General features: G+C 52.4%; 6 protein-coding genes across 6 annotated transcripts; 3 read left to right on the top strand and 3 right to left on the bottom strand.

Moving 5' to 3' along the window:
- Positions 1-679: 679 nt before the first annotated feature.
- On the bottom strand, positions 680-2,709 carry BROUX77_006055 (uncharacterized protein; the record flags this gene model as incomplete). The annotated part of the gene is made up of 2 exons (XM_073750997.1): positions 680-1,910; positions 1,988-2,709. The coding sequence occupies 2 exons, from the start codon at positions 2,707-2,709 to the stop codon at positions 680-682; spliced, it is 1,953 nt and encodes a 650-aa protein (XP_073603925.1).
- A 2,366-nt stretch (positions 2,710-5,075) lies between these two features.
- BROUX77_006056 (uncharacterized protein) lies at positions 5,076-6,731 on the top strand (the record flags this gene model as incomplete). Its single annotated transcript, XM_073750999.1, has 1 exon — positions 5,076-6,731. One exon carries the CDS (start codon positions 5,076-5,078, stop codon positions 6,729-6,731), a length of 1,656 nt encoding a protein of 551 aa, XP_073603926.1.
- A 613-nt stretch (positions 6,732-7,344) lies between these two features.
- BROUX77_006057 (uncharacterized protein) lies at positions 7,345-8,568 on the top strand (the record flags this gene model as incomplete). Its single annotated transcript, XM_073751000.1, has 2 exons — positions 7,345-7,437; positions 7,507-8,568. The coding sequence occupies 2 exons, from the start codon at positions 7,345-7,347 to the stop codon at positions 8,566-8,568; spliced, it is 1,155 nt and encodes a 384-aa protein (XP_073603927.1).
- A 259-nt stretch (positions 8,569-8,827) lies between these two features.
- Positions 8,828-13,776, bottom strand: BROUX77_006058 (uncharacterized protein; the record flags this gene model as incomplete). The annotated part of the gene is made up of 4 exons (XM_073751001.1): positions 8,828-9,463; positions 9,527-10,136; positions 10,198-12,021; positions 12,089-13,776. 4 exons carry the CDS (start codon positions 13,774-13,776, stop codon positions 8,828-8,830), a joined length of 4,758 nt encoding a protein of 1,585 aa, XP_073603928.1.
- Positions 13,777-15,984: 2,208 nt separating this feature from the next.
- Positions 15,985-16,791, bottom strand: BROUX77_006059 (uncharacterized protein; the record flags this gene model as incomplete). Its single annotated transcript, XM_073751002.1, has 5 exons — positions 15,985-15,998; positions 16,069-16,393; positions 16,463-16,583; positions 16,685-16,718; positions 16,788-16,791. 5 exons carry the CDS (start codon positions 16,789-16,791, stop codon positions 15,985-15,987), a joined length of 498 nt encoding a protein of 165 aa, XP_073603929.1.
- A 573-nt stretch (positions 16,792-17,364) lies between these two features.
- BROUX77_006060 (uncharacterized protein) lies at positions 17,365-19,957 on the top strand (the record flags this gene model as incomplete). Its single annotated transcript, XM_073751003.1, has 6 exons — positions 17,365-17,457; positions 17,514-17,644; positions 17,705-17,999; positions 18,071-18,550; positions 18,607-19,701; positions 19,754-19,957. The coding sequence occupies 6 exons, from the start codon at positions 17,365-17,367 to the stop codon at positions 19,955-19,957; spliced, it is 2,298 nt and encodes a 765-aa protein (XP_073603930.1).
- Positions 19,958-20,127: the final 170 nt, after the last annotated feature.

A 20,127-nucleotide genomic window follows, 5' to 3' on the forward strand; every position in this document is an offset into this window, starting at 1 on the left:
AATCCCGCGTCAATTCCAGTTGCAGTTTCTCTGCCTCCCCCCCTCCTCGTCCTCTCTCTCTCACCTTTTCTTTTTTGTTGATTGGATACATTTTTAGTATACCCGCAGGTCTCTCTACCATGCAGCTCCTGGTTGTTGTTTCGCTTGGCCGTTGCTCTTTTTTTCTATTACTTGTTTTCTTTCTTTCCCTCTTCGCAGTCTCTCTCTCTCTTCTTTTTCCTTTCTTGCTGCTCTGATGACACTGGTGTTGGCATAGCATATTGATCCGTTTTCTGTTTTTTTTTTTTTTCTTTTTTAATTCACGTGTTTCTTTCTTGTTTCACTTGCCGTTTTTTTTTTCTTTTTCCTTTTTTTGTATCTTGGAAACTATACAATAGTTATCACATCTTTTGTGGTGTATACCAACAATTCAACAAGGCGTTTCTGTTCATTTCATTTCCTTTTTGTTGTCTTCTTTTTTTCTTTTTTCTTTTTCACCATACATGTCTTAGACTCGTCAATCAATACACCATCAAGCTTGTTCGTTGTACCTAGACTTTTTTTTATTATTTTTTTCTTCTACACGAAGTCTCTCCTCGCGCTTTTCTCTAACCACACTTGGCCGTCTCGTGATGAAAGAAGACAAAATGTACATGTAATTTGAATTTTTAACAGAGTATGTTTTGAGTTTGTGAAGCCGCTATTTTCTGCCCTTCTTCTTCTTCTTTGCTCCTGCTGCTACTCCTGTTGACACCACCTGCGGCGCCTTCTCGACCTTGACGGCGCCGACGCCACCCGCCAACTCCAGCGTCTCCTCGCCCTTGACGTAGCCTCCCTGGGTCAGCGCCTCGGCCTTTTTCTTGCCCTTTTTGCCGCCCTTGGGCCGCGACGACGTCCGGTCGCGCATGGGCAGCCAGCGCTCGGGGTCCGGCAGCTTGCCCTCCTCGTAGGTGGCCGGGAGCTTGCGGTGTCTCCGCTTCTTGGCAGCCGTGGCCGTGGCCGTGGCTGTGGCGGCCGCCGCAGTCGATGCGCTGCGCTTGGTCCCCGCGCTTGCCTGGGTGTTGAGGGCGACGCCGGCGGCGAGCAGGTCGTCGACGTTGATGTTGCGCGTCAGGGCCGTGGCGGCGGGTATCGCGGTGGCCAGGGACTCGGCCTTTTGCCGGTCGGTGGCTGCTGCGGCGGCGACTACGCCGGCGGCAGCGATGGCATCCGAGGCGTCAGAGGCAAGCAGCGAGGAAAAAGTATCGCTCGCCAGCTGAAAGTCTTCAGGCTTGTCGGACTTGAGCAGCTCCAGACCCGCCTCGACCAATAATGATCTCGGGGCCTTTGCGGCATGGTGTTGCCAGAATGCCGCTGCCTTTCCAAGTTCAGAGCGGGCCATGTGAGCGCGGCCGGCCAGCTTGTAAAGTGCGACGGCCGTGGCAATGAGGCCGGGGGAGTGGCGGAGCTGGTGATGGTTGGCATCGTCAGAGGCGTCGAGGTTCTTTAAGAGGGTTTCTAGGCGGCTAATGGCGCCGTCGGTCGATCCGGCCTGCATCGTCAGCTGGATGACTGTGAGAGCCAGGCCAACGTCCAATGGTCTCTTGCTCAGCAAGTCTGTAGCAGCGGCAAGCGGCTTTTCCGGGCACGTCCAGGACGAAGCAGCAATGCCAATCGGAGCAAAGGCCTGAACGGCAGCAGAAGTATCTGGGCTGGGATTTGACTTTGCTTGAGCAATCTTCTCGGTGCCCTTGTATTTGTGGATGCTCAGATCCAGGACAAGTTGAAGCTGGCGGAGTGCCTCCAGCTGGTAGTTGAATAGCTTTGTGCCCTTTGCCCTCGATATCGGGCCTTCAATAGTGCGCTGCGCAAGGAAGCGGTTCGAGAGGTCTGTGGAGGACAGGACGGCGGAGTTGACGTCTGCCAGAGACTTTGTGTCTTGGCCGCAATCACTGGAAAGGGGAGGTGGTTGTTAGCAAGAGGCCGTTTTGTTCAGCGCATGAATACAAATGGAAATACAAGTACACACTCTGACAGAGCTAGCGACGACTGCAGTTCTCTGGCTCGTTCGGTCAGGCCCAGGCGAGAGTACACGTAGATTTGCTGCACGAAAATGGGCACCAGTTCACTTTGCTTCTCGTCGTCTGACAAGTCGTCCAGCTCGTCGCATAGCCTCTGGGACAGCTGCAGCAGGTTCAAGGCACTCAGGAGATTCCCCTTGGATATCTGGAGACACGCAAGATTGTATGCCACTTCAAAGACGTCCACGTTGCCCGGAGCAGTCGCAAAGCTGCCCGATGGCTTGCCACGCCAGCCCAGCTGGGCCAGCACGGCAATCCTGTTGATCCGCAGATCGCCGTCTTCGCCGCTGTCCTCGCCGAAACTGGTGTACGTGTCCCAGGCAGCCTCGAAGCGCTCGGCGCGATATGCGACCTGGCCTTCCAGGTGCTTGACGGCGTCGGTCCGGGACGCAGCTGTGGCGAGGACTTGGGCGGCATCGTCGAGCTTGCCCAGCTTGTACAGGGCATACGCGACTTCAAAGGCAAAGCGGGTCTTGAGGTCGGGGCCCAGGTCGGAGACGGTGCGCAGAACATCGTCGAAGCGATCGAGCTTCAATAGAGCCACAATGCGGGTGTGGAGGGCGAGGGCGTCTTTCTTGGATGACTTGAGGGCGGCGTTGGCGGTATCCAGAATCTCTTGGTGGTCGTTGAGCGTCGAGGCCCTGAGGGCGGCAGCTAATGAGGGCGCCATGGTGTCTGGCGTTGAGGCGTGGTAGTGAGGCCGAGGCTTTGGGCGCAAGGCTTTGGGAGTCGGTGGCTCGAATCGATCACGATCCCCGTAGCACAAGCAGTGAGGGGAAAAGCTGGCAGTAGGGTTTGGACGACAGAGGGTTTGGGGTTAGGGTATGGAGAATGAAGGGGAGAAGGGAGAGCGAGAGAAGAGGGGCGCCCGCGCATTATCGCACAGCGGCTATATTATGTACTCGGTTTAGTGGGTCTGCTTGGCACGCACAGATTTGTCAAGAAAATTATGGAGCCACGATCATTTGCTGGGGGCAGGCGTGGGGGTGAAGAAAAAAAAAGTAGTGAGTGACCCCGCGACCTAGCCAGCCTGCCTAGTCATAATATTAGGGTTACTCACCCGCGCCCCCAGCCCTCAACCCTGGTAGTCCGCCGCCCCCATGCGTGCCGAAACATGGATGGGGCGTTGAAATCCTTTTTTTTTCTTCATTTTTTTTCCTTGCGCAACATGCAGGCCACCACTAGAGCGACATGCGTGTCGACGTGTTTGTGCGCTGCTTTGTCCATCTAGATGGAGTCAACCTATCTATATCTCAATTTTTTTTTGGCGGCTCAGCGTCTCGGCAGGGAATTGGCCGAGGCTCTGCCTGGCTGTGGGCAGTTGCCTCACCTCACCTCACAGACCAGGCCAGCGCAAGCAAGTGCTGTAGCCGGTGGATGCCCGTTTGTTCTTTTTAGCGTGCCTGCTGTTTTGCCTTGTGCTATTTGTGCCATGTGATTTTTTCCCTGCCCATGGCAGTTGCCTGGGCCTCCCGTCTTTCTTTCTTTTCTTTGTCCCCATTGTTCGCTTTGTCATGGCGAGCTAGTTAGCGCGGTACATGGCTACATAGATAACTGGCTAGTCAACTACATACATTTATACGTGCCCTCCCGCCTCATTGGCTGGTCTCGCTTATCGTCAGTCCCTCTCGTCGGTTCGCAGTTGCCAATCTCGAATCAACCGCAGCAGCAGCAACTACCAGCAACCACGCAACGGCCGACCGACCCTGATAGACAGGACAGGACAGGACAGGAAAGAGCTGATATCAACCAATTAATCCTGCGCCGTCTTCCCCGCCCTGTTTTTTCTCTTCTCTTCTTTTTCTTTTCACTTCTTCTTCACTCGCAACCATCTCTCTCTTTTGCGTCATCGCCTCCAACGCTCTCTACCAAATCTCCGCCCGCTTTGGCAATCGAAAAAGAAATCCCCCGAAAAAAACCAGCACCGCGCTGCTCTTCACTTTCTGTGCAGCTTTTCCTCCAGCTGAGCCCCTCGGTCGACTTTTTCTCTCTGCCTTTATCTCTCTTCGCAAATCCCGGACCTTGATTCTCTCCCCCCTCCCGCTTGCGAATACTGCAAGAAGCAAGTACGGAAGTACTTTTTTTTCTTCGATTTTTTTTTCGCTTCGGTTTCTTCCCGGCTTGCTCTTGCCATTTGTCGCCGCCACGAACCACATCTATACAGATTGTCTCTTTCTCCTTTCTTTTCCCTCTCTCTCGTCTCTCAGCCCGACAGATAATCATTCAAAAGAAGCGGAGAACACTGTGTGGCGTGGCGTGTCTCGTGGCGTTGTTTTTTCTTTCTTTTTTCTTTTTTTTTCCGTCCCCCCCTTGGTTGCGGCTTTGTTCCTCAACACTGTGGTGGCCTGCATATATAAGTGGGCTATTATCAATCACCCATTGTATACTATACTATCCTCTGCTATACCCGCCCGTTTTTGGTCTTTGGCCTCTCTCCAGCTATCTCTCTGTCTTCTTCTATCTCTCTCTCTTCTCCCGCGCCTTGCGCCCTGCAGTGAGTCTGACTATTTTCGCCTTCTCTTCTTCTTCCTCGCCCATCCCGGGCCTCTTGACCCCTCGCTCCCCATTCGCACCACTCATTCGCCCTGGCCCTGTCTTGGCTCCCAATCCAGCACCAAAACCAACACCGACACTGACACCGACGTTTCCTACGTGCACATGCAATTGAGGCTCTGTGCTCTGACATCACTGCAGGAAGAGATCCCCAAGACATTTTTGATTTGACCCGCCGTCAAGTTTGACTCCTTATCTGTAACTAACTAATACTGGTCCCGTACAGCACCCCTTGTACTTTTGTGCACATTTACCCTCGCTCGCTCGCCCCCTCTCTCTTCCTTCGGATCCCATCCCTGTTCCCTCCCTCTTCTTCACCGTTTGACCGGCCGGCCGATAAGCTATGAGACTGCTTCCTTGGTGTTGTTGCACACTGTTATAATAACTGTCAGCGCATCTCTAGCTGTTCTGTTCTCCAATCCCTTGTTCCTTCGTCTCGCCTCATATCCCATCTCCTCTTTGGTCGTACAGAGCCTCTCGGCCATGACCCCTCACAACATGGAGCCCTCTCCTCTACCTCTGGACTCCTCCTTCCAAGACAAAGACGCTTCGCTTGCTTCTTCTTCTTCTTCCTCCCACCCACCATCCCCCGGTCTTCGCCCTTTGCACTCTCCTTGTCCATCAAGGCCGCCCGTCCAGCCGCGGCTTCCCCAGGGCCAATGCCAGGCCATCCTCGTTGGTCGTGGCCTGGCAGCCGGCCACCGCTGCCCCTGCACACACTTCACGCTCAGCTCCCTCTCGCCAGTTGTCGTCTGCGACTGCGGTCACATGAGCTGCTATCATGCCGTAGAACAATATTCCGTCGACAAAAATGAGCTTCGCCGGCTTCAGGAACAGGTCCGCATGCTTGATGAACAGCTCAGGCGAGACCACCAATCGTCCTCGGTCGACCTCTTGTCTCGCCTCAGCCTTCTTGAGGAGCACGTGGAACGCAACTATGAAGACCTGGACCAACGACTCAAGGAATCCAACGGCCGCTTTGGCTGTGTCTGGCAGCAGGTGGACACCATGGAAAAGCGCGGCAAAGAAATCATGCACACTCTGCCCGTTCATTCCCACAAGATACGGGCATTGGAAGCCAAGCTTGACACCACTTACTTGGAAATGCTCAACTCAAATCACAATCTGGAGGGCCGTGTCATCCAACTGGAAGAGAACAAAGCCCTGAGCCCTGGTAGCAATCCTTCCGCCAGTGCCACCCAATCTCCAAGCCTGCAGTGCTCCTTGGTTTCACAACAAGGGCCGCCACATCAGTATCAACACCACCAACAATTCCAGTCACACCACCCCCAGTCTTTGCAAAGCTATTCTGCCCCCAGTCCCGTTCCATCCCGTAGCTCGAGACCAACCTCTACAATTTTGCCTGCCATTGAGGCTCCGTCCCGTGACGACTCAAACCCACCGCGCCAGACCCTCCAGCCCGTCAGCGTCAAATTCCCGGCAACTTCCAGCCTATCCGAGTCTTGGACTGTCCATGTATCACTCCTCCCCAACCGTTTCCAGCCATTCCCCTTTGAAAAGGACACTCGCGCTTATAAACGCTGTCTTTCGCGCGGCCTTCATCGCTGTGTTGTTGTAGCTGACCACAATGCCGCCGCCTTCAACCAAGCCATAATAGATGCCTTTGGACCTCTCCTCTGTGGCCGGCCTTGGATGCCCCTCCAAGCAAAGCTATGTGATGTCCATGATCTCCAAGGGCTACCCATGCTTCGCCAGTTAGATCCGTCCTACCAAAACATGCCGTACGACCTTGGCTTCCTCCGTACACACTGCGCTGTTTTATGCCCCGGAGGTAAACTGGACTCCCTCTATATTGCCATGAAGAACGATACTCTGTCCTGGGATTTCCTGCGCCAATGTAATGTCTTCATGCCAGGCCTTGATTCGTCTTGGGAACCAGACCAATACCTAGACAACGAGTCTGGGACAGTTGGCGATCTTGGCCTCGGCCCCCCGCTAAAGAAGCGCATGGCTTCTGAAATATCGCAGGTCTCAACCGGTGCAGCAGCGATGCCAATTGTGCCTCCACCAACCTCGCAAATCACTCTTGACGATGCCTTTTCTCGTGCTAAAATTCCGCGCACGACAGCCGTCCTCACAAAGGTTTCTGGGCCGCCACGTGTGGTTGAAACAATATAGTGTCTATTTTTCTACAACCAGGGGCCTTGTTAGCTCCTGCTCCTTTCTCGATCCGAGTCGTTAGATTTTGCTTTATTTCTTTTCTTGATATGTTTGGCGTTACGTTAGTTACACACATAGATGTAGTTATGGGTGGTGGTTTCTTTTGCTGTTTATTGGGCCGGCTTGTTATAGTTGTGCATTTCTCAACATGTTGTACGGGCTTTATGAAAATAATTGTTTGGATGAGATAACTAACTATATTATATGACTTTGATTGTGGTTTGAATTCCAACTGTCTCTTTTTGGTCTGCTGCTGTATCAAACCTTGGGCTTTGTCTGACGTCATTTCAAATCCCACAGATAGAGCATACCCTAAGCCTTGCTCCCCAGCCTTGTGATGAAGTTCCAGGGTTAGGGGAGCCTAACCCTTGCACCTTTTCTTAACAGTATTTGAATCAGGTTTAGTTATCCTACAACAATCACAGCAAACACATCCACGCTCATATTCTTTTCCTCGATCGCGCCCTACAATCAACCAGCACACCGCTTCTCTCAGCCATTGCGCAAAACGCCGACGCTGGGGAGTCTCTATCGCCAGTTGATACAACCTCTCTCTCTACCATCGCCCGCCATGTCTCTCAATGACATGGACTGGGACGTCGAGGAGGCCGGACATGAAGCCCAGGCTCCTGTTGTGGCCGACATCGATAATGCTCTAGATGAGGTACGCTCAGTGGAAGAACGAAGACTCCCTAGACCAGTCTCTCAGGACGCCGCTAAATCTCCGCCATAGGTTCTCGAGAACACCACGAAAGAGCCGTTGACTCTCGCCTCAAACAAAGTGCACATCCGAGGCCTTGATGTCCTCACCACGGCGGACATCAAAGAATATGTCCGGGAACACTATGGAAGCCTCGAACGCGTGGAATGGATCGATGACACCTCTGCGAATCTCATCTTCCCCTCCGACACCAGCGCCTCCGACGCCCTGAATGCCCTCAGCGCCACCCCCATCGACCACGCCCTCGCTCCCACCCCAGACCACCTCTACCCTGCCAAGCCCTTCGCCCGCCAGCCCGAGACCAGCCTGGCTGTGCGCTGCGCCTTCACGCGCGACAAGAAAGAGAACGGCGCCGCCGCGCGCAGCCGCTTCTACCTGCTGAACCCCGAATACGACCCCGAGGAGCGCATGCGGTACGAGCGCGAGCGCGAGCGCGAGCGCCGTCACGCCGACCACAGGACTCTGCGGGACCGCCAGCGCGCGCGGCTCCGACGCGCAGACGACGACAAAGATGTTGAGAAGTTCAGCAACGACTTTTACGACGACGACAGCCAAGGCGACGACGACCGCGCGCGCGCGCGCCGCCGCCGCGAACGCTCATACTCCCGCTCGCCCGCCCGCCGCAACGGGAGCAGAGAGCTGTTTCCCGACCGCCTCGGCCGGGGGACCACGCGGCGCGACAGATCGGCCTCGCCGGCGCGCCATACCGCCACGATGGACCTCGACGCCGACGCCGACACAGCCTCGCTCGGCCCCGCCGCCCGCCCAGGCCGCAACAAGGAACGCGACCAGTTTATCCGCGACCAGCAGCGGCTCAAGAACCGCGGTAAAAACCTGTTTCCCGAGCTGGAGCCGCGCAAGCCCCGCGCCACCGGGTCGCACATGGACATGCTCGACGAGTCTGTCGAGACGAAAGCCAGAGCCGCGCAGGGGTTTGCTATCAAGGGTGCTGCGACGACAAAGGCCAAAGAGCTGTTTCCGTCGAGGTTCACGAGTAATGCTGGCAAGGAGCTCTTTGCTGAAAAGCTTCACGGGAGGGGCAAACTGCGCCCTAAAGCTGAAGATTCTTGGTAGATGGATAGCTGACTGCGGAGGGGGGGCAGGGCCTGCTTGGTGCAGAGAACCGAGAAATCATCGACAATGCCTCTTTTTCTTTTTCCCCTGCAAGTTGAGGTTTGTGTGTTGGAGACGTCAAGATGAAGCCATCGGCACATTTACTTCTATTTATTTACAGCCAGATGTAGACCAAAAGATAAAGATACAGGTGCTCCCTTTCACTTAAAAAAAAAAGAAACTCCGAAAAAAAAAAACAAGGCTATTATAGAAAGACTACTCAAAGAAATATGTCGCCCGGCTCACAGCGCTCCCATCTATCCCAAGCAAGAGAGAAAGATTCCTCTAAATCACGAACCCACCTCTGGGTGTCGAAGAGGCCACAAGTCCATCTGTTGTCGAATAAAAGCTTCCGCAGCTCAAACAGACGCCCTTGGCCCACCCCATAGCCATCCGAGGTCATGCTATACCGAAGAGAATTAACGAGCTGTACCGCTGAACGCTCATATTCATCCTCATTAGTTGCTGTGAGCTCGGCAGCAGCTCGGAGACCCTCATTGGTCCGTGGAAGCGCACCGCTTAAGATGGACGAAGCCATGCGAGAGCACATCTTGTACGGATACCGAGGGAGCGTCAATAGAGGAGTGCTAGACCACAGTATGTCTGCTGCCGTGGTGTGTGCATTGCACTCAGCGGTGTCGAGGAATAAATCACACACGCGGGCTCGAGAAATGTGGTGTTGCTTTTGCGCAACATCAGTGAAGATGATGCGATCAGCGACAGACGAGCCAGCCCATTCTTGTGCTGTTCTTTTGAGATTGGCTTCGCCCAACTCGGGAAACCTCAGAAGCCATAAAACCGCCTTTGGAGCTTGTGAAAGAATACGAAGCCAAGTGCGGAAAGTGGTAGGGTCGATCTGTACGCAAGGTTAGTTGGGCGGATACAATACGAAAATGGCATTTTGGTTCTGGGTGCATACCTTGTAGAGTTGATTAAAGTTGCCCATAATGATGACGTCGTCTGCTAACTGAGGGAAAATGGACCGACGTAATTCCCACCGGCGACGTTCCTCTTCAGCCCAAGTGATATGCCGCTCCTCCGGCTCAGCAGACTGAGCGTGGTCGCAGCAGAAGAAGGTATCTCGAGTGAAAATGATGTTTTCAGAGTATATCCAATCGCCTTCTGGCTTGTCATTTTCATCCTGGAACACAGCATCTACACTCATGTTGTTGCGGCTAGGACGAAGGGTTGTGGGTGGAATTGCTTTGTTATCGGCAAGAAGGTAATCACACCATTCAGCACCCATGGTACCGGCAAATCCCATAAAAGACATTTGAATTGGAGCAGGCCGAGCAGCAAAGACCTCGTTACGCGCACCACGGGTGTAGCCATTTAGATTGACAAGGATGTGAACGCCATCACTGACAATTTGCTGAATAAGTTGCGGGGAAGACCACGAACTGGCGTCATGGAAGACGGGCGCTTCACGTTCGATTTTTAAGCGGTGAGATGACGTGTCACTGGGGGTCGTTGCATAACAAATGGCTTTAACTTTTGAGGAGTCGTGGAAACCAAAGACTGATTGCATACTATTAAGTAAATACAAGTTAGTGGGTCATTATAAAACATATTCCAGGCCCGTGGACTTACAGATGTGCGAGGGGGTGATTATTAAAGTCCGAAGACACATATCCCACTATGAGTTGAGGATTCGGTGGTGCGGGCGGGGGATAAACCGTAGTTGGGAGCCACGGAGAGCGAAGTGTTGAACAGGAAGTACGCATAGCGTTCCGCTGCGATATAATGCGGATATGGCTAGCCTCAAGAGGACAGGTGAATGTGTGAAAGGGAAGAATTGTAGGAGTGGCAGGGATTGTCAAGGCTGCTGGGACAGGCAGTCGAGCGTACACTTCGGGTGGTCGTTCAGTGCCGGCCTTGCGATCCATGTACCAATGCCACATGGCAACACGAGACACTCTCTCCAGTAGTCTCACGATTTGAGAGCCCTCAAAGGGTGAACCAGCCATGCCGCGGATTTTGATGGCGATGGTGGTTGTTGCGGTTGGATCTTTTAGTAAGCGTGATATGTGGTTGGCAAAGTTTGTGGCAACATCCTGTGTTATGATGCCCTTGCCCCAGTTTGACGCTTCATCAATCTGCTTTCGAACAATGTCTGCGACTCTCTTTGTCAGTCCACTGCCTTCATTTTGCTGACAGGCATCAATAAGACCTCCTGCTTCATTGACATGCCACCGATCGAGTTTTCCGTCGTCGAGCATCACGCCACCACGCCCGCGCCAGTCACAGACTGAGTTCAAAGCAGTGAAGAGACCGCAAACAGCCTCCGCAAAGGACGGGTTTGCAACGACAGCCCTTTTGTAGTAGCCTATCGCATCTTGAATACGGCCACGGTCCTTGACGGCGTTGGCGAGGTTTGTCAAGGCAATGTCAAATGTGCCATCGCAGCTCACAGCCTTTTCGTAGACACGAATAGCCATGTCAAGTTGGCCAACGTCCTTGAGTAAGCTACCTAGATTAGTGTGCAAGTGCACATGTTGAGGGTCAAGTCGTAAACCATACTCGTAGTAGGCGAGAGCAAAAGATAGACCACTACCAGGTGTGATGCCCGGTATCAAAGTAGTTGGAAGGTTGGGTCCAGTTGTAGGATGGCCAGTAGGTTGCTGAACAGCCGCGAGAAGGATTCCTACATTATTCGCAGTCGAAGGGCTTTCTTGAAGGGACAGCGAAAGGTAGTACAAGGCAAGGATGTCGCCGACTCCAGCAGGCCGAGTAGCGATGGCAGGGTTGCTCGACAAGGAATCTTGAAGAATCTTGGCTAGAGAAAGCAAGGAGCTGCTGGTCGCTTGCATCGAGGCCCTCCGGGGATTACCATCGGGCACGTACTTGAGCCCTGGAAGCTGCCCATTACCAGAAAAGAGAAGGTGTGCGGTTTGTCTGGCTTTTTCTGGGAGGAGAAGAAGAGGGGCAGAGGGCGGTTGACTAGAAGCGGCGGATATATGGCTAATGGGGGAAAGGGCATACTGAATATCTCGAACAAGGCTGTATATGCTAGCAGATCGTTTTCCAGTGCTGATCATGACGGCCTCTTCAAAAGCATCAAGCGCCGTTTTGATTTCCCTGAGAGAATACAAAAGGGACCCTTTAGCATGAATAAGTCCAACAAGCCGGCCATTATCACATCCGGGGATAGAATATCCGCTGCTTCCAAAACCACCAGAGGCACTGGAGTCGTGGAATGTAGGCGGGTCTTGCATGCGTAGTGAGCTTTGAACAAATTCGACGGCGTCGACGGCTTCCTTTGGGTGGCGATTATATATCAGGCCGATGAGATGTTCGGCAGAATCAAGATAGCCGGGAGAAATGCGGAGTGCTCTGAGCCACTCAGCTTCTGCTTCTGACGTCATACCAATTGTGTACATGGTTGCTGCGAGGTTTGATATTGCCTCGACCCGTCTAGGTTCGTGGTTAGTCAAGGGCTGTAAATATTTCGAGACACGGCAGAAGACACGGCAGAACTTACTGAGGATCGGCCCCAAGAGCTAGACGAAACCACTTCATAGCATCACCGTATCTTTCAAGCGCATAATGGAGGCAGCCCCCGATGATTATGCCGTCTACCCATTGCCATGCGCTCTGCTCACAGAGAGCAGTTAGGGCGTCCAAAATGTTCTGAGCCCCAAAAATCGGGGATGCCGGGGCTTTGGTCGGAACGGGCGCGAAGAATGGAGCGGGGGCAGTAGAGGGTGGGCAGAGAGTGGTCGATACATTTCTGTTATGGGCGGAGAAGGCATTCGCTGAGCTAACTGGTGGTGCATGTGGTTGTGGCGCAGAAGCAAAAGGTGATTTGTCTACAGTTGAATCTTCGGTTGCGCGAGCAGCAGTAGTGTGATTTACGTGTTGATCAGGCATGTTCATACTGCTGGGAGCCGAAGGTCTGAACATGTGAGACGTGCGAGGCGGCTTCGGGAATACATATTGCTTAGAGATGTCCCCATTCTTAAACGCAGCCACTTTTCGTGACGGCTGAGTGTGGGCGATGAGTAGTAGATATGCACGATGGGCGTTGGCCAAGGCCTGGTCTCGAGAATAGCCAGCAAGTCCCGAGGTCCATGTTCCTGATGAACTGGGAATGTAGTCTCTGGACACTAGGTTTAGCGTTTCCAACGTGAGCATGGGCGGCGGTTTGTGGGGGTGCATCTGGGGAAAAGCGTATGAAGGCGGTTGGGGCATCCCACCAAGCCAGGGGCTTGCAAGCGGGCCATTGGCGACTGGAGCTTGGCGCAGAGTAGACGGGTCGGGACGGTGGTATGTTTGGTTTGACGGCGTATGGCGTTGAAATGCATTCCCTTGCGCAGTATGAAAAATAGAAGACAGGGGCTGCAGGAAGGCCGGATGAAGAGGCGCGCCGATAGCCGGCGATGGTGGCCCATAGCCGTAGTAGTGCATAGAAGCGGCTTGGGCCGCGGGCAGTTGGCCAGCTAACAGAAGATTAGAGGCATGAGAGCCCCCGACAGCTATTTGAGTGTGGCTACTCCATTCAACAGTACCGGTTCCTAGTAGAGAGAAGAGTGCGTGGTTGGCGTGGTGGTGAGGGGCGAGGTTATGGGCATGAGCTGACGGCGGCATCAGGTTGTCGACAAAGCCGGAAGCTTGCAGCGGCTGCTGTTGCTGGGGGTGAGGGCGGCTAAGGACATAGGCTTCGGTTGCAGCGGTGGGTGCAAAACTCGATGACGGAAGCAGGACGTGTTTGTAGGCGGGCGGCCCCGGGTCCATGTACACGTGCGAGCCATCGTATCCGGCATCAATAGTACCGCTGGGGGTTTTACGTCGCAGCTGATGCTGGGAGAGGTCGGGCGCCTGCGAGGGGAAGGTCGAGGGCTTTTGGGCAGTCTGTGAGTGGCATGGTGGTGGTTGAGGAAGCGGCAGGGGATGAACGGCTGGTCCAAGTTGTTGATTTGCATAGCCCCGGAGCAGAAGGGCGGGAGGAGGTTCGGGGCCCTGGGCCATGCCCCAAGTGGCGTGGGAGCTGGCGAGGAGATTGACGTCGCGAACAGATAGCGGTTCGCGGTGATGGGGATGGAGATGGGGGTGGTGGGGGTGATGGCGGGGGTGGTCTTGGGGCGGAGAAGTAGTGTGGTGGGCGGAGGCAGGGCCGGGGGTTTGCTGGGGTGGCTGCACGATGCGCCGTTGGTACATCAGAGAATCCATGATGGGATTCATCTGGCGGTTGTCTAGGTCAGAGCTTTAATGTGAGGTTCGTTGAAAAGTGCGAGGCCAGGGACGCGGGCGTCGATGCCATTTTCCGGCGAGGTGCTCTGCATCATTGCCTGACCCGTCCCGAGGAGGAGAGAAAAGAGGCCTTGCACAGCCAGGCAAAGGGGCTCGCGGCGGGACGGGTATGAAGCAGCGGCGGCGAGGGATGGATCAGCGGGCTCGGGGCGAGAAGGAGTGGGTTTCGGCGTCGAGGAGCGGAGCGGAGAGGAGCGGCGGGCGACGGTCGTCAAGGCGATGTTGACGGGGCAATCCAGAGATAGTCGGAGGCATAGAAAGGAGCACGCGTGTGTGGCGTGGCGCTTAGACTGGCGGCACTGGTGTTTTGCTCACTCTATGCCTGGAGTGCTTAGAATCATGTGCTGCTGCTGCGCTATAGATGGAGCAAAGCTAAAAAGCCCAGGCTCAGGCTCGGAGGAACAAGGAATGGATGGTGCTAAAGAAGCTCAGGCTTAATCCAGCCTTCGGCTATGTAGGTAGTGAGTAATATAGGCAGTTGGTATTGTAGGTAGCAAGTCAAGCAGAGATGCTGAAAACACTCGGAAACAACCAGGGAGAAGACGGGCGCGTGTTCCGTGCCACGGCCACACTGACTTCACATAAAGGCTGAAAGAAAAGAAAAGACAGGATAGGGCCTCGTCTGATTGGGCCAGAAGCGGCGGGAATGTCGCTTTTGTTTTGAGCTTGACAACAGAGGGCTGGCCGAGACATTGACTAATGTGGAGTGGAGCGAGTTTGTTTGCAATGAGGCAAGGTAACATGCAAATGTACCTCCAGATGTACCTCCAGATGTGCCCATGTACCCACAGATCCAATCACCCAATCAGTGGCCCCAATAAGCCAGCCAGTGGCTTTCTCATCTGCTGACTCATGAGCCCCAGCCAAGCATAAGTACAGGTACCTAGCACCGCCTACCCCATGTACCCCACGCACCCCATATGCCTGTGCTGCTCAATCAAATGCGCCCGGTGGCAACACCTGCTGCACGTCTACAGATGTACCTGCCTGTACCGGTACATTATCTACCCCAAGTTTTGGCCCATCCATGCGCCGCCTTTGCTACAAGCACCCACAAGTAGCTGTAAATATATACACAGGTACATTCGTATGTACATGCGTATGTACTTATCCACGGATAGCTGCATACATCCATCCACCTGGTTGTGTATGTATCTATCCATCTCTTCATCTAACATCTCGCCATCTCTCTTTCACCTCTCTTCACTCCTGTCCAACCCTTGCTGTCCCCTTCTCCAACCAAAACGCTTTGACTTGCAAACAAAACACCGCCCGCCCACCTACTTTGAAACACATTGCTAAACAGGGTCCCCAAGCCTCAAGTCTCAAGCCACTTTATACCTTGCAAATCCACTTCATGTCACTTCACATATAACCAACGTGGGTTTTCACTTCCTCTGCATGGCTATTGTCAACCTTAGGGTTACAACTCTACCAAATGAACCACGACCACTAGATTCCATCCTGCTTGAAGCGTGCAAAATCGACACCTTTAACATGATATTCATATGCACCTTGACCCTGAAAAATTGAAGTTCTACTATTTTTATTATTATCCCACTGTCTATGCACACATACAACTCTTGTAAGAAAGCCCATGCATGTATGTATACACCGCTAACGACACGAAACAACATACTACGTATAGCCCTTGAGCGCCTTTAAAGTAACCGTCGAGTTAGTTCCTTCTTTTGACTCTTGGTTGGCGACATACGTATGCGTAGACGTCATGTTGAAATGTAGTCCGAGGATATGGACCATTGGCGTAACGGAATACACAAGCATAAGCATGTGAATCGACGCCATGGTGAGTAAGGGACTTTTGCTTGATCTTCCTCGTGAAAAAAATTGGCCCAAGCTATAGAGCGAAAAACTAGGTCCAGAGTGTATTCGAGGCTTCATATTTCACGTTTGTGCATACATGTCAACATCTTCACTTGGGAGCATCAACATACCAACCGACAACCAAGAGCCACGCGTGAAATGTGCCCCGGTTGAGGGCATCGGATTCGGGACTGCAAAACCATTGCCGGCGCGGGCACTTTCTTTTTTTGTACCGAGGTTGTTTCATCAAGATTCAAAACACATCGAGGAAACCATAACCCATTTCGATTAGTTTTTGTTTTTTTACTCTTCGGGAACTATAGAAGGACAGGTTAGTAACAGGCTTTCACAAATATCGACGGGTGGGGTAGATTGGGAGTATCTTACTGTCTATCTCGCCGTTCTCAATGGCGTCGCTGATGGCCTTGGGGCTCTTGCCCTCCACCTGGCAGCCAACACTGAAGGCAGTGCCCAGAATCTCCTTGACGGAGCCCTTGAGGTCCTTGGAGAAAGACTTGTGCCGCATTTGTCTCGCGATATCGATGACCTCCTCAAGGCTGACCGACTTGTTGTGCTTGATGTTCTTCTCCTTCTTGCGATCCCGCGGGGGCTCCTTCAGGGCGCGGATGACAAGAGCAGAGGCGGTAGGGACGACAGACACAGCAGCCTGACGGTTCTGGATGGTGAGACGGACGGTCACGCGGAGACCCTTCTGTAAGGCTGTTAGAGATCTGTCGACTCGTTTGTTGATAAATATCTAGAGGGAATCAAAGGTTCATACCCAGTCGCCGGTCGCCTTGGCAATGTCTTCACCGATCTTCTTGGGAGAGAGACCGAGAGGACCAATCTTGGGGGCCAGAGCCGAAGAGGCACCAACCTCACCTCCGGTGGCACGGAGGTGGCTATTAAAATGTCAGTTCACCGAGTTGAATTCATGTAAAGATTGTCGAAACAAAGTCTGAAAATCGAACGTGGTGGCAGGTTTGATGGGGGTTTGACGAACATGATCTTAATCTCGTTGGGGTCGAACTTCTTGGCTATGACATTTTGTATTTGATTAGTTGTCCAAGTTTTGAACATTCATTGGTGATAGTAGCACAACTTACCCATTTTGCTTAATTTTGCGACTGATGATTGAGCCTCGAGTGTTGCAGTAATCCCAGAGAAGTCTACAGAAGTAAAGGTAAGAAATTTGAATAAGATTGTGTGGGCAAAAATTACAGCATTCACAATCGATAAGTGGGTAGCCCTAGACAGGCTTATTGTGGCTGAACCGTGCGACAAGCCACACCAGACTCAGGGCTGTGGCTGAGGCGCAGAATGTGCACCTTAGGTAATCAGACAGTGGAGGGGAGGGGGGTGGGGTGCTATAGGTGCAGGTACAGTCAAAGTATTTGCATGCTATGAATTCGCGTCATTTACACATTTGCAGGGACCAACTTGATAAGCTGATAAGACGTGGGGAAGTTGGGAAGAAACGTCAAGCTGTCCTTTATGTTTACGCCGGCATCTGCAACAACGAAGCTCTCTTTTAGAGTATAGAACCCCTACCGACTCTGGCCATTTCGACAACCTTCGGATCTGCTAGTTGATCTAGCACATATTGACTCGGTTTTATTGTCACGACTCTTGCGTCGACTTGCCTATAATTCATTTTTTATTTGTTGTTCACTTTTGATAACCATGGACTACGAGGCATTGAAGGAGCATTGGAGCAATGAAGAGGATCGTGATGGCGTCCGTCTGAGTTGGAACGTGCTACCCAGCACCCGCATGGTGAGATTCTAGCTATATGTCTTCAAGAATACTTCCTGTACTGACTTGACAATTAGGAAGCGTCGCGTCTTGTTGTTCCTATCGGTGCGGTCTATACTCCTCTCAAGGAAAAACAGGACACTCCCCTTCTTCAATTTGAACCTTTGACTTGCAAACAGCCCTGCCGGGCAGTCCTGAACCCATTCTGGTGAGGCTCAACACGGGCGGGCTTGCAACACATGATTACTTGGCTCTAACATGTTAATAGCACCGTCGATACTAGAGCACGTGTGTGGGTGTGCCCGTTCTGCCTTTCACGCAACCAACTCCCATCACACTACAAAGACATTACCCGAGACGCCATCCCCCCCGAGCTACACCATGCAAACACCACCATTGAATACCGCCTGTCACGACCTGCGCCAGCTCCTCCCATCTTCCTCTACGTCGTGGATTTATGTCAGGAGGAGGAGGACCTTGCCGCACTAAAAGAGTCACTGGTGATGAGTCTTGGACTCCTTCCCCCCAATGCTCTGGTCGGCTTGATTACCTTTGGCACAATGGTACGCATGAAATAATCCTCAGAGATTAAGCAATGTCTGCTACATATTCTAACATATCTTTTCTGCTACAGACCCAAGTCCATGAAATTGGCTACACCGAATGTGCCAAGTCATATGTATTCCGTGGAAACAAGGACTACAGCGCGAAGCAGGTTCTTGAAATGTTGGGATTGAACTCTGCCAGTGGCCGTGTTAGCGGTGCCCCTTCTCAGCCCGGACGTCCTGCGCCGATTACCCCTGCTTCCCGCTTCCTTATGCCCATTGAACAATGCGAGTTTCATCTCACAAAAGCATTAGAGCAGCTACAGCGTGATCCTTGGCCTGTTGCCAATGATCGTAGAAGTCTTCGCTGCACCGGCGTCGCCCTCAGTGTTGCTGTCGGCTTGCTAGAGAGCTCATTCCAGAATGCCGGCGGAAGAATCATGCTTTTTGCTGCTGGTCCTGCCACGGAGGGTCCTGGTATGGTCGTTGGACCTGAACTTCGAGAGACCGTTCGGTCTCACCACGACATTGACCGTGACAATGTTAAATACTACAAGAAGGCTATCAAGGTATGTCACTCTACTTGGTTTCGTAATCAATACATGTGCTGATGCGGGGTGCTTAGTTTTACGACTCTCTAGCGAAACGCTCGGCCCACAATGGCCACATCATCGATGTATTTGCTGGCTGCCTAGACCAGGTTGGCTTGCTTGAAATGAAAGCCCTCTGCAATACCACTGGAGGTCACATCATTCTCACCGACAGCTTCACATCATCCATGTTCAAGCAGTCATTTGCAAGAGTATTTGAAAAAGATGGCGATGATAACTTCCTCATGGGCTTCAATGCTGTTCTGGAGGTTCTCACTACGAAGGAGCTTAAAGTCACGGGCTTGATTGGGCATGCCATATCACTCAACAAGAAATCCAGTTCCGTGGGTGAGACTGAATGTGGTATTGGCAACACATGCTCTTGGAAGATGTGTGGCATTGATCCGACATCTAGCTATGGCATCTACTTTGAAATCGCCAACCAGAACAGTGCCCCTGTTCATCAACAACAGCAGCAGGGCCTGGTTCAATTTTTGACCTACTACCAACACTCCTCTGGCCAGTACCACCTCAGAGTTACGACAATTTCCAGAAAGCTTAGTGGGCCAGCTGGAGATCCTGCTATCGGACAGTCCTTTGACCAGGAGGCAGCAGCAGTATTAATGTCAAGAATTGCCATCTTCAAGGCCGAGGTGGATGATGGCCCGGACGTTCTCCGCTGGGTTGACCGCATGCTGATTCGCCTTTGCTCGCGCTTCGCTGATTACAGGAAGGATGATCCAAGCTCTTTCCGACTTGACAAGAACTTTACACTGTACCCACAGTTCATGTTCCATCTACGCAGAAGTCAGTTCCTGCAAGTCTTCAACAACTCCCCTGATGAAACAGCTTTCTATCGTCATGTCCTGAATCACGAAGATGTCAGCAATTCTCTTGTCATGATCCAACCCACTCTCGACTCTTACACCTTTGACCAGGATGGTGCCCGCCCCGTTTTGTTGGATTCATCTTCGATTCAACCCACGCATGTCTTGCTGCTGGATACCTTCTTTCACATTCTTATCTTCCATGGAGAGACGATTGCGGAATGGAGAAAGGCCGGTTACCAAGATCAAGAAGGCTACGAAAACTTTGCTGCACTTTTAGAGCAACCGAAGGAGGATGCTCGGGTAAGTTGAATGGAGATATGATAATCAATCACATTGCTAACAAATCATTTAGGATCTCATCACGGATCGCTTCCCACTTCCTCGATTCATTGTTTGTGACGCCGGTGGATCACAAGCTCGGTTCCTACTTTCGAAACTGAACCCCTCAACAACTCATACATCGAGTGTTTATGGCGGTGTTAGCGCACAAAACGCGCAGACCATCTTCACGGACGACGTTTCCCTGCAGTTCTTCATGGAGCATCTCATGAAGTAAGTTTTACCTCCGTACGTATGAATAGTGACCAGATGTTAACAGATAGACAGACTTGCTGTCAGCAGCACAAACTAGGCTAGGAATTAAGGATATTAATAATATTTAATATGTTGCACTTGCATATGCTTCTCCTTCAAAGCGATTCTTGAGGCAAAACTAGTTATAGTTAC

This window comes from Berkeleyomyces rouxiae (assembly GCF_048999995.1).
Source record: "Berkeleyomyces rouxiae strain 22BRR77 chromosome Unknown BrBRR77_ptg000007l, whole genome shotgun sequence".
In the NCBI taxonomy this organism is placed as follows: Eukaryota; Fungi; Ascomycota; class Sordariomycetes; order Microascales; family Ceratocystidaceae; genus Berkeleyomyces; species Berkeleyomyces rouxiae.